The sequence below is a fragment of the Oncorhynchus keta genome, chromosome 34 (assembly GCF_023373465.1).
Source record: "Oncorhynchus keta strain PuntledgeMale-10-30-2019 chromosome 34, Oket_V2, whole genome shotgun sequence".
Taxonomy (NCBI): Eukaryota; Metazoa; Chordata; class Actinopteri; order Salmoniformes; family Salmonidae; genus Oncorhynchus; species Oncorhynchus keta.
The window spans coordinates 73,546,919-73,559,459 of record NC_068454.1 but is presented as its reverse complement, the minus strand read 5'-3'; the positions used below and the strand labels follow the sequence as shown (position 1 = coordinate 73,559,459).

Below are 12,541 nucleotides of genomic sequence, written 5' to 3'. Positions count from 1 at the left end.
AGATCTGTACCTCGACACAAACCTGTCTCGGATCTCTACGGACAATTTATTTGACCTCATGGCTTGGTTTTTTGCTCTGACTTGCACTGTCAACTGGGGGACTTAATATAGACAGGTGTTTGCTTTCCAAATCATGAACAATCAATTGAATGTAACACAGGTGGACTCCAATCAAGTTGTAGAAACATCTCAAGGATGATCAATGGAAACAGAATGCACCTGAGAACAATTTCGAGTCCCATAGCAAAGGGTCTGAATACTTAGGTAAATAACATATTTCTGTTTTATAGCAAATGTTTTTTTTTTATTTAAAAAACTGTTTTCATTTTGTCATTATGGGATATTGTGTGTAGATTGACGAGTGAAAAGCTTTTTCAGTGGTTCTGCTGAATACAGGGAGTAAAATGATATTAGGCACCAACTCCACATGAAAAAATACAACAAAAAATACTGTATAAATATTATAGTATTCACTGCAGTGTTTTTGTGGTATTTACTGTAGCATTCCCTATAGTGTTTTTGCGGACAAAAGTCTGTAGTAAATTCGGTAGTACACTGTCGTATTTACAGTTAACTAGAGTAAAAATACTGTAGTTAAAGAAAACTGTAGTATATACACTATAGTAATTAATGTAGTGTTTTGCGGATTGTAGTATACTGTAGTATATACTGTAGTGTTTTCACGGACATTACTGTGATGTTTACTATAGTGTTTTGTTTTATTATCTTTGACATACAGCGGTTCCTCCTTTAAAAGTTGCGAGCTTACACTGTGGACTTAGAGGTACCCAGCGTCACAGCTTCATTGCTCCAGACCACCACAAGGGGGAGTTAGAGCACTCATTATGCATTTTGGTCCCAAGGTTTTTATATGACCAATCATATCGATTGGTTCCAATGACAAATTGGATGAGGGCCACCAGTTCGTGGTGACTTCAGCAAAGATGGCTGACAAAACATTATGGGGAAGCAAATGCATGCAGTTATAACATCATAACGAGTCAAGCAAAACATTTACAATTGAGAGGAATATGTTAGTTAATGTAGAGACAAATGATTGTGCATATTTTTTTTGTCATGAAGTTAATTGATGAAAATTGCTATTTAGCAAGTTTTTTTCAACCATATCCAATTCCAGGTGTATCAAACTCATTCATTTTAGCAAGCAGGGAGCAGGTTTCGAACTCTCAACATTCTAGCCCGAAGTCCAGCATGCTATCGGCTGTGTTCAAATGTATTAAGGGGGAAAAGTATTATTATTAGTTTTTCACAAGCTAGCAGGATGGGCTATTAGCGGAACAATAGACTAGTCAACCTTTACTAAAGAATTGTATAATAGCCAAGCTAGGTTTGACCCCCCTCTCCTCCTCCCCAACTTGCAACAAATCATTTTCAGGGCTATCTAGAAAAAGCAGGGGAGATGCGCAATAGGTTTCTAAGAAGAGGCTATTCTCCACAATGTGTGGATGAAGCTCTGAATTTGGCATTGGGGAAAACACGAGATGAACTGCTACAAAAAAGACCCACTAGAGCTCAAGAACAAAGCTCTGATGAAGGCTGTGAGGCAGATATGTAAGCTTATTAAAGATCAGTGATAGGATCAGAACAGTGTGCGGTTTCCTTCTTCCTTTTCCTCATCTTATCCTGCTGTTGCTATGCACCTGTAAAAAAGATAGCTCAGATGTGCGAGTGCCTTTTGAATTTCACTTTACAAACAATAAGAGGGCTCAATTTGAGTCTATTTCTTCAGAGCCTAGACCTATATAAAATAACGTAACTGGCTGAGGTAGGCTCTGATGCTTAACAGCCTAATAGAAGTAGGAGTAACATCCTAGAAGTAGGATTTTTTTTATAGGCCCACTTACAATTGCAACAGGTCAAAAATGTATCATCCTACATACAATTGAAGTGGGAAGTTTACATACACTTAGGTTGGAGTCATTAAAACTCGTTTTTCAACCACTCCACAAATGTCTTGTTAACAAACTATAGTTTTGGCAGGTAGGTTAGGACATCTAAATTGTGAATGACACAGCTAATATTTTCAACAATTGTTTACAGACAGATTATTTCACTTATAATTCACTGTATCACAATTCCAGTTTGTCAGAAGTTTACATTCACAAAGTTAACTGAGCCTTTAAACAGCTTGCAAAATTCCAGAAAATAATGTAATGGCTTTTGAAGATTCTGATAGGCTAATTGACATCATTTGAGTCAATTGGAGGTGTACCTGTGGATGTATTTCAAGGCTTACCTTCAAACTCTGTGCCTCTTGCTTGACATCATGGGAAAATCAAAATAAATCAGCCTCCCAAAAATTGTAGACCTCCACAAGTCTGGTTCATCCTTGGGAGAAATTTACAAACGCCTGAAGGTACCACATTCATCTGTACAAACAATAGTTCTCAAGTGTAAACACCATGGGACCACGCAGCCGTCATACCGCTCAGGAAGGAGACACGTTCTGTCTCCTAGGGATGAACGTACTTTGGTGCGAAAAGTGTAAATCAATCCCAGAACAATAGCAAAGGACCTTGTGATGATGCTGGAGGAAACAGGTACAAAAGTATCTATATCCACAGTAAAACGAGTCCAATATCGACATAACCTGAAAAGCCGCTCAGCAAGGAAGAAGCCATTGCTCCTAAACCGCCATAAAAAAGCCAGACTACGGTTTGCAACTGCACAAGGGGACAAAGATCATACTTTTTGGAGAAATGTCCTCTGGTCTGATGAAACAAAAATAGAACTGTTTGGCCATAATGACCATTGTTATGTTTGGAGGGAAAAGGGGGAGGTTTGCAAGCCGATGAACACCATCCCAACCGTGAAGCATGGGGGTGGCAGCATCATGTTGTGGGGTGCTTTGCTGCAGGATGGCCTGGTGCACTTCACAAAACAGTTGGCATCATGATGAAGGAATATTATGTGGATATATTGAAGCAACATCTCAAGATATCAGTCAGGAAGTTAAAGCTTGGTCGCAAATGGGTCTTCCAAATGGACAATGACCCCAAGCATACTTCCAGTTGTGGCAAAAAGGACAACAAAGTCAAGGAATTGGAGTGCCATCACAAAGCCCTGACCTCAATCCCATAGAACAGTTGTAGGCAGAACTGAAAAAGTGTGTGCGAGCAAGGAGGCCTACAAACATGACTCAGTTACACCAGCTCTGTCAGGAGGAATTGGCCGAAATTCACCCAATTTATAGTGGGAAGCTTGTGGTAGGCTACCCGAAACATTTGACCCAAGTTAAACCATTTAAAGGCAATGCTACAAATACTAATTGATTCTATGTAAACTTCTGACCCACTGGTATTGTGATGAAATAAATAAAAGCTTAAATAAAATATTCTCTACTATTATTCTAACATTTCACATTCTTAAAATAAAGTAGTGATCCTAACTGACCATAGCCTGGGAATTTTTTATGTCAGGAATTGTGAAAAACTGAGTTTAAATGTATTTGTATTTAAATGTGTATATAAACTTCAGACTTCAACTGTAAAACAATCATTTAAAGAAGAAAAGTTTGTACGTTTGAACTAAAACAAAAACAATGTAACTAAAAAGAAAGAGCACATTTGTAATTTACAAACTCTAAAAGTAATTGGAAAGGTAGTAGAGGTCGACCGATTATGATTTCTCAACGCCGATACAAATACCGATTGTTGGATTTTTTTATATATTTATTTGTAATAATGACAATTACCACAATACTGAATGAACACTTATTTTAACTTAATATAAAACATCAATACAAAATAAAAAATGTTCAATTTGGTTTAAATAATGCAAAAACCAAGTGTTGGAGAAGAAAGTAAAAGTGCAATATGTGCCATGTTAAAAAGCTAACATTTAAGTCCCTTGCTCAGAACATGAGAACATATGAAAGCTGGTGGTTCCTTTTAACATGAGACTTCAATATTCCAAGGTAAGAGGTTTTAGGTTGTAGTTAATATAGTATTTATAGGACTATTTCTCTCTATACCATTTGTATTCCATATACCTTTGACTATTGGATGTTCTTATAGGCACTTTAGTATTGCCAGTGTAACAGTATAGCTTCCGTCCCTCTCCTCGCTCCTACCTGGGCTCGGACCAGGAACACATCAACAACAGCCACCCTCGAAGCAGCGTTACCCATCGCTCCACAAAAGCTGTGGCCCTTGCAGGGCAAGGGGAACAACCACACCAAGTCTCAGAGCGAGTGATGTTTGAAACGCTATTAGCGCACACCCCGCTAACTAGCTAGCCATTTCACATCGGTTACACCAGCCTAATCTTGGGAGTTGATAGGCTTGAAGTCATAAACAGCACAATGCTTGAAGCACAGCAAAGAGCTGCTGGCAAAACACACGAAAGTGCTGTTTGAATGAATGCTTACGAGCCTGCTGGTGTCTACCATCGCTCAGTCAGACTGCTCTATCAAATATCAAATCATAGACTTAAGTATAACATAATAACACACAGAAATACGAGCCTTTGGTCATTAATATGGTCGAATCCGGAAACTATCATTTCGAAAACAAAACGGTTTTATTATCACATATACCCTGACTTGCGTGCAATGAACGCAAGAGAAGTGACACAATTTCACCTGGTTAATATTGCCTGCTAACCTGGATTTCTTTTAGCTAAATATGCAGGTTTAAAAATATATACTTGTGTATTGATTTTAAGAAAGGAATTGATGTTTATGGTTAGGTACACGTTGGAGCAACGACACCGCGTTGATTATATTTAACGCAGGACACAATAGATAAAACTAGTAATATCATCAACCATGTGTAGTTAACTAGTGATTATGATTGATTGAGTGATTGTTTTTTATAAGATAAGTTTAATGCTAGCTAGCAACTTACCTTGGCTTCTTACTGTATTCGCGTAACAGGCGGGATCCTCGTGAGGCAGGTGGTTTGAGCGTTGGATCAGTTAACTGTAAGGTTGCAAGATCGAATCCCCCGAGCCATAACTAAACCAACATCTGCATTTTGAAAGAGTCCCATGTTAACTATAGTATGTATTGTAGACTGTGCAGATGTTGATTTAATTATGGATCCATAACAAATTACTATGGGAATAAATATCACTGATTTACAGAAATATTGGAACAAAGTTTTCTAAAGAAGGCAAACTATTTAGAATCCTCCAATCCTGTAGCCTACTCTCAACCATCATGTTGTACATCGCCATATTTTCCAATCCATCCTAACGGAAACCCTTAGGGTTTCGTTTTTAGTTGTACAAATTACCTCGACTAACCGTACCCCCACACATTGACTCGGTACCGGTACCCTCTGTATATAGCCTCGTTATTGTTATGTCATTTTATTGTGTTACTTTTTATTTTATTTTATTCATTATTTTAGTTCTTTTAGTAAATACCGTATTTTCTTAACTCTATTTATTGAACTGTATTGTTGGTTAAGGGCTTGTGAGTAAGCATTTCACGGTATTCGTTGTGTTGTATTCGGCGCATGTTACAAATAACATTTGATTTGATTTGTGTAGTTAGTATTCTACAGTATACTACTGAATTCTATAGTAAGCACTGTAGTATTATATAGTAAACTGTAGTATTTTTTTATGTGGGACGCCAGGAGTAAAGTAGTAGGAGACTTACAATGAACCACTCCACGATGTTGTTCGGGGAGGGAGGGATTTTGAAGGTGCAGGGCAGACTGGCTGACTCTCCCTTGATCACCTCCACCTTGGGAGTCACTGTCACTGTCACGATGGCCCAGCACACTGCAGAGAGAGAGAGAGGCAGAGCGAGGGAGAGGGAGAAGGAGAAGGAGAGAGAGAGAGGGAGGGAGAGGGAGAGAGAGCGAGAAAGAAAGAGAGAGAGAGGCAGAGCGAGGGAGAGGGAGAAAGAGAGAGAGGGAGGGAGGGAGAGAGAGAGAGAGAGAGAGAGAGAGAGAGAGAGGGGTGATGATTAGTTATTGAGGGACTTTCACACTATTATGTTGAGTTTAAATACACACGTTTTTATGTCAAATACCTATTATTCTATAAAATCAAGTCTAAAACAAAAAAGGAAAGCTCAAAGAACAGCATAAGATGAGAGAATGTTTGCTGATGGGAAAGGCAGGGGGGCCACCAAAGAGTGTAACGTTACATACACATGCCACACACTGTTCAACGCTACATACCAAAGATGTGTGTATGGCATGTTACGTAATAAACACACACACACGTACACACACACAAATACACACACACACACAGAGAGACCCGGGACCAGTCAGGGCAAGGGGAAGAAGGAGGGAGCGATTGATGAGAGGGAGGAAAAGGATGGATGGAGGGAGGTAAATAGATGGGTGTGGATTCCAGCTGTGGAGTTGAGTCCAGATTGTCTGTCCTTTAACTGAACCTACCAGCTCCTGTAATTAATTGAAGCCTACAGATGTGTGTGTATGGGTGTGTATGTGTCTATGTTTGCATAAAGCCCTGAGAGCTTCTGATTGTTTCTAAAGAAAGGTAAAAAAGCTAAGACAGCTGAGTGGCGTCCAGGCAGGTCTTTATCAGTGCTGGAGCACACCTTTCCTGTGATGCCCCAGACAGATAACACACACAGAGAAACAAACAAGAGGCAGCAGTCTGTGACGAACCCCAAACACACCTTATACTCACTGAGAGACACAAAATCACACACTGAGAAAAACACTGTCTTTCTAAACATGGTACAGGGACACCACGTCATTCTGGGATTGTGCCATTATAGTATCTAGTATTGAAGAGGTACATCTTCAAGGACCACACAAGGCCTTGTCGGGTGCATCTCCATGTATGAAAACCACTGTACTGTCGCGTATGAAATAAAGATGGGCCATTTTCATAGTTATGAACAAACAGCCTGACAGATAGTTTATTGAGGACTTCAGAGTAGAACACAATGGGTAGAATATAGAAGGACACTCTCAGTCAGAAAGAACAGAGTGGCCTTCCTGGCAGGCAGCTCAGTGGAGTCTACATTCAACTGGGACATTTGGATACACACAGTGTCTTAGATATCAATGAGAGAAGGGGGGAGAGAGAGAGAGAGAGGTAGATGGACAGAGAATGGTTTATGGGGAGATATTTCACTGCTACCATTCTCCACTCTGCTCCACAGAGTGGGGGGGTCTCCCAATGCTACCATTATCCACTCTGCTCCACAGCAGGCAGTAACAGTGGGGAGATCTTTCACTGCTACCATTCTCCACTCTGCTCACCAGCAGTCAGTAACAGTGGGGGGGTCTCCCAATGCTACCATTCTCCACTCTGCTCACCAGCAGTCAGTAACAGTGGGGAGGTCTCCCCCTGCTACCATTCTCCACTCTGCTCCACAGCAGTCAGTAACAGTGGGGGGGTCTCCCAATGCTACCATTCTCCACTCTGCTCCACAGCATGCAGTAACAGTGGGGAGGTCTCCCCCTGCTACCATTCTCCACTCTGCTCCACAGCAGGCAGTAACAGTGGGGAGGTCTCTCCCTGCTACCATTCTCCACTCTGCTCCACAGCAGGCAGTAACAGTGGGGAGGTCTCTCACTGCTACCATTCTCCACTCTGCTCCACAGCAGGCAGTAACAGTGGGGAGGTCTCTCACTGCTACCATTCTCCACTCTGCTCCACAGCATGCAGTAACAGTGGGGAGGTCTCTCACTGCTACCATTCTCCACTCTGCTCCACAGCATGCAGTAACAGTGGGGAGGTCTCTCCCTGCTACCATTCTCCACTCTGCTCCACAGCAGGCAGTAACAGTGGGGAGGTCTCTCCCTGCTACCATTCTCCACTCTGCTCCACAGCATGCAGTAACAGTGGGGAGGTCTCTCCCTGCTACCATTCTCCACTCTGCTCCACAGCAGGCAGTAACAGTGGGGAGGTCTCTCACTGCTACCATTCTCCACTCTGCTCCACAGCATGCAGTAACAGTGGGGAGGTCTCTCCCTGCTACCATTCTCCACTCTGCTCCACAGCATGCAGTAACAGTGGGGAGGTCTCCCCTGCTACCATTCCCCACTCTGCTCCACAGCATGCAGTAACAGTGGGGAGGTCTCTCTCTGCTACCATTCTCCACTCTGCTCCACAGCAGGCAGTAACAGTGGGGAGGTCTCTCCCTGCTACCATTCTCCACTCTGCTCCACAGCATGCAGTAACAGTGGGGAGGTCTCTCCCTGCTACCATTCTCCACTCTGCTCCACAGCAGTCAGTAACAGTGGGGAGGTCTCCCCCTGCTACCATTCTCCACTCTGCTCCACAGCATGCAGTAACAGTGGGGAGGTCTCTCCCTGCTACCATTCTCCACTCTGCTCCACAGCATGCAGTAACAGTGGGGAGGTCTCCCCCTGCTACCATTCTCCACTCTGCTCCACAGCAGGCAGTAACAGTGGGGAGGTCTCTCCCTGCTACCATTCTCCACTCTGCTCCACAGCATGCAGTAACAGTGGGGAGGTCTCTCCCTGCTACCATTCTCCACTCTGCTCCACAGCATGCAGTAACAGTGGGGAGGTATCTCCCTGCTACCATTCTCCACTCTGCTCCACAGCAGGCAGTAACAGTGGGGAGGTCTCCCCCTGCTACCATTCTCCACTCTGCTCCACAGCAGTCAGTAACAGTGGGGAGGTCTCCCCCTGCTACCATTCTCCACTCTGCTCCACAGCATGCAGTAACAGTGGGGAGGTCTCCCCCTGCTACCATTCTCCACTCTGCTCCACAGCAGGCAGTAACAGTGGGGAGGTCTCTCCCTGCTACCATTCTCCACTCTGCTCCACAGCATGCAGTAACAGTGGGGAGGTCTCTCCCTGCTACCATTCTCCACTCTGCTCCACAGCATGCAGTAACAGTGGGGAGGTCTCTCCCTGCTACCATTCTCCACTCTGCTCCACAGCAGGCAGTAACAGTGGGGAGGTCTCTCCCTGCTACCATTCTCCACTCTGCTCCACAGCAGGCAGTAACAGTGGGGAGGTCTCTCCCTGCTACCATTCTCCACTCTGCTCCACAGCAGGCAGTAACAGTGGGGAGGTCTCTCACTGCTACCATTCTCCACTCTGCTCCACAGCATGCAGTAACAGTGGGGGGGTCTCTCCCTGCTACCATTCTCCACTCTGCTCCACAGCAGGCAGTAACAGTGGGGAGGTCTCTCCCTGCTACCATTCTCCACTCTGCTCCTCAGCATGCAGTAACAGTGGGGAGGTCTCTCACTGCTACCATTCTCCACTCTGCTCCACAGCATGCAGTAACAGTGGGGAGGTCTCTCCCTGCTACCATTCTCCACTCTGCTCCACAGCAGGCAGTAACAGTGGGGAGGTCTCTCCCTGCTACCATTCTCCACTCTGCTCCTCAGCATGCAGTAACAGTGGGGAGGTCTCTCACTGCTACCATTCTCCACTCTGCTCCACAGCATGCAGTAACAGTGGGGAGGTCTCTCCCTGCTACCATTCTCCACTCTGCTCCACAGCAGGCAGTAACAGTGGGGAGGTCTCTCCCTGCTACCATTCTCCACTCTGCTCCACAGCAGGCAGTAACAGTGGGGAGGTCTCTCACTGCTACCATTCTCCACTCTGCTCCACAGCATGCAGTAACAGTGGGGGGGTCTCTCCCTGCTACCATTCTCCACTCTGCTCCACAGCAGGCAGTAACAGTGGGGAGGTCTCTCCCTGCTACCATTCTCCACTCTGCTCCTCAGCATGCAGTAACAGTGGGGAGGTCTCTCACTGCTACCATTCTCCACTCTGCTCCTCAGCATGCAGTAACAGTGGGGAGGTCTCTCCCTGCTACCATTCTCCACTCTGCTCCACAGCAGGCAGTAACAGTGGGGAGGTCTCTCACTGCTACCATTCTCCACTCTGCTCCACAGCATGCAGTAACAGTGGGGAGGTCTCTCCCTGCTACCATTCTCCACTCTGCTCCTCAGCATGCAGTAACAGTGGGGAGGTCTCTCACTGCTACCATTCTCCACTCTGCTCCTCAGCATGCAGTAACAGTGGGGAGGTCTCTCACTGATACCATTCTCCACTCTGCTCCACAGCATGCAGTAACAGTGGGGAGGTCTCTCCCTGCTACCATTCTCCACTCTGCTCCACAGCAGGCAGTAACAGTGGGGAGGTCTCTCCCTGCTACCATTCTCCACTCTGCTCCACAGCAGGCAGTAACAGTGGGGAGGTCTCTCTCTCCCTGCTACCATTCTCCACTCTGCTCCACAGCAGGCAGTAACAGTAGTCTGGGATATCAGGCTACAATAGAAGAGGCTACATTCATTTCCATTTGGGATTCATTCAGTGCCGTCTCTGTCTAATAAAAACCTCCATATACAATTAGGCCTTGGCATTCATATCTGTGTATGATGCTGTGGTCACTAGCTAAAGTGGCAAGTATCACTACAATTAATCTACTACTAAATCTGATGACATGTATAATGTAGACTGTGTGCTAACAGGATCAGGCCAGTTCAGTATGGAACAGTTGACCCTACGCTGTAGTGTTCTATACACACTGACACACACCTTACATCAGTTGACCCTACACTGTAGTGTTCCATTCACACTGAGACACACCTTACATCAGTTGACCCTACGCTGTAGTGTTCTATACACACTGACACACACCTTACATCAGTTGACCCTACGCTGTAGTGTTCTATACACACTGACACACACCTTACATCAGTTGACCCTACGCTGTAGTGTTCTATACACACTGACACACACCTTACATCAGTTGACCCTACGCTGTAGTGTTCTATACACACTGACACACACCTTACATCAGTTGACCCTACGATGTAGTGTTCTATACACACTGACACACACCTTACATCAGTTGACCCTACGCTGTAGTGTTCTATACACACTGACACACACCTTACATCAGTTGACCCTACGCTGTAGTGTTCTATACACACTGACACACACCTTACATCAGTTGACCCTACGCTGTAGTGTTCCTTACACACTGACACACACCTTACATCAGTTGACCCTACGCTGTAGTGTTCTATACACACTGACACACACCTTAATTCAGTTGACCCTACGCTGTAGTGTTCCACACACACTGACACACACCTTACATCAGTTGACCCTACGCTGTAGTGTTCTATACACACTGACACACACCTTACATCAGTTAACCCTACGCTGTATTGTTCTATACACACTGACACACACCTTACATCAGTTGACTCTACGCTGTAGTGTTCTATACACACTGACACACACCTTACATCAGTTGACCCTACGCTGTAGTGTTCTATACACACTGACAGCCTTACATCAGTTGACCCTACGCTGTAGTGTTCTATACACACTGACACACACCTTACATCAGTTGACCCTACGCTGTAGTGCTCTATACACACTGACACACACCTTACATCAGTTGACCCTACGCTGTAGTGTTCTATACACACTGACACACACCTTACATCAGTTGACCCTACGCTGTAGTGTTCTATACACACTGACAGCCTTACATCAGTTGACCCTACGCTGTAGTGTTCTATACACACTGACACACACCTTACATCAGTTGACCCTACGCTGTAGTGTTCTATACACACTGACACACACCTTACATCAGTTGACCCTACGCTGTAGTGTTCTATACACACTGACACACACCTTACATCAGTTGACCCTACGCTGTAGTGTTCTATACACACTGACAGCCTTACATCAGTTGACCCTACGCTGTAGTGTTCTATACACACTGACACACACCTTACATCAGTTGACCCTACGCTGTAGTGTTCTATACACACTGACACACACCTTACATCAGTTGACCCTACGCTGTAGTGTTCTATACACACTGACAGCCTTACATCAGTTGACCCTACGCTGTAGTGTTCTATACACACTGACACACACCTTACATCAGTTGACCCTACGCTGTAGTGTTCTATACACACTGACACACACCTTACATCAGTTGACCCTAGGCTGTAGTGTTCTATACACACTGACACACACCTTACATCAGTTGACCCTACGCTGTAGTGTTCTATACACACTGACAGCCTTACATCAGTTGACCCTACGCTGTAGTGTTCTATACACACTGACACACACCTTACATCAGTTGACCCTACGCTGTAGTGTTCTATACACACTGACACACACCTTACATCAGTTGACCCTACGCTGTAGTGTTCCACACACACTGACAGCCTGTTGCATAATCAGCCTGGGGAGATCTTTACTGGATACACTTACACACATGACTGCAAAATATCACGTCATCAAATCAAATGTTATTTATCACATGCGCCATATACAACAGGTGTAGGTAGACCTTACAGTAAAATGCTTACTTACAAGACCAACAATACAGTTTTAAGAAAAATAAGTGTTAAAGTATTTACTAAACTAAAGTAAAAATGTAAAAAATGAAAAAGAAGAAAATAGAAAAAGAACAAATAATTAAAGAGGAACAGTGGTGAGGCTATATACAGGGGGTACTGGTACAGAGTCCATGTGCGGGGGTACAGGTTAGTTGAGATAATTGAGGTAATATGTACATGTAGGTAGAGGTAAAGTGACAATGCATAGACAAT

General features: G+C 44.3%; 1 protein-coding gene and 1 long non-coding RNA gene across 4 annotated transcripts in view; one reads left to right on the top strand and one right to left on the bottom strand.

Moving 5' to 3' along the window:
* Positions 1-12,541, bottom strand: part of LOC118390672 (basal cell adhesion molecule-like) — a 123,175-nt gene that overhangs the window by 8,628 nt on the left and 102,006 nt on the right. For both annotated transcript variants that reach the window (XM_052494722.1, XM_052494723.1), the window contains one exon: positions 5,630-5,754. In XM_052494722.1, the coding sequence (XP_052350682.1) occupies positions 5,630-5,754 (125 nt within the window). The remainder of the gene's footprint in view (positions 1-5,629; positions 5,755-12,541) is intronic.
* LOC127915222 (uncharacterized) lies at positions 7,784-9,936 on the top strand. Of its 2 annotated transcripts, none has more exons than XR_008090610.1 (3): positions 7,784-7,927; positions 8,896-9,465; positions 9,808-9,936. It is a non-coding gene; the product is annotated as an uncharacterized LOC127915222 (long non-coding RNA). The 2 variants fall into 2 exon arrangements; XR_008090611.1 differs by lacking the exon at positions 7,784-7,927 and adding an exon at positions 8,593-8,781.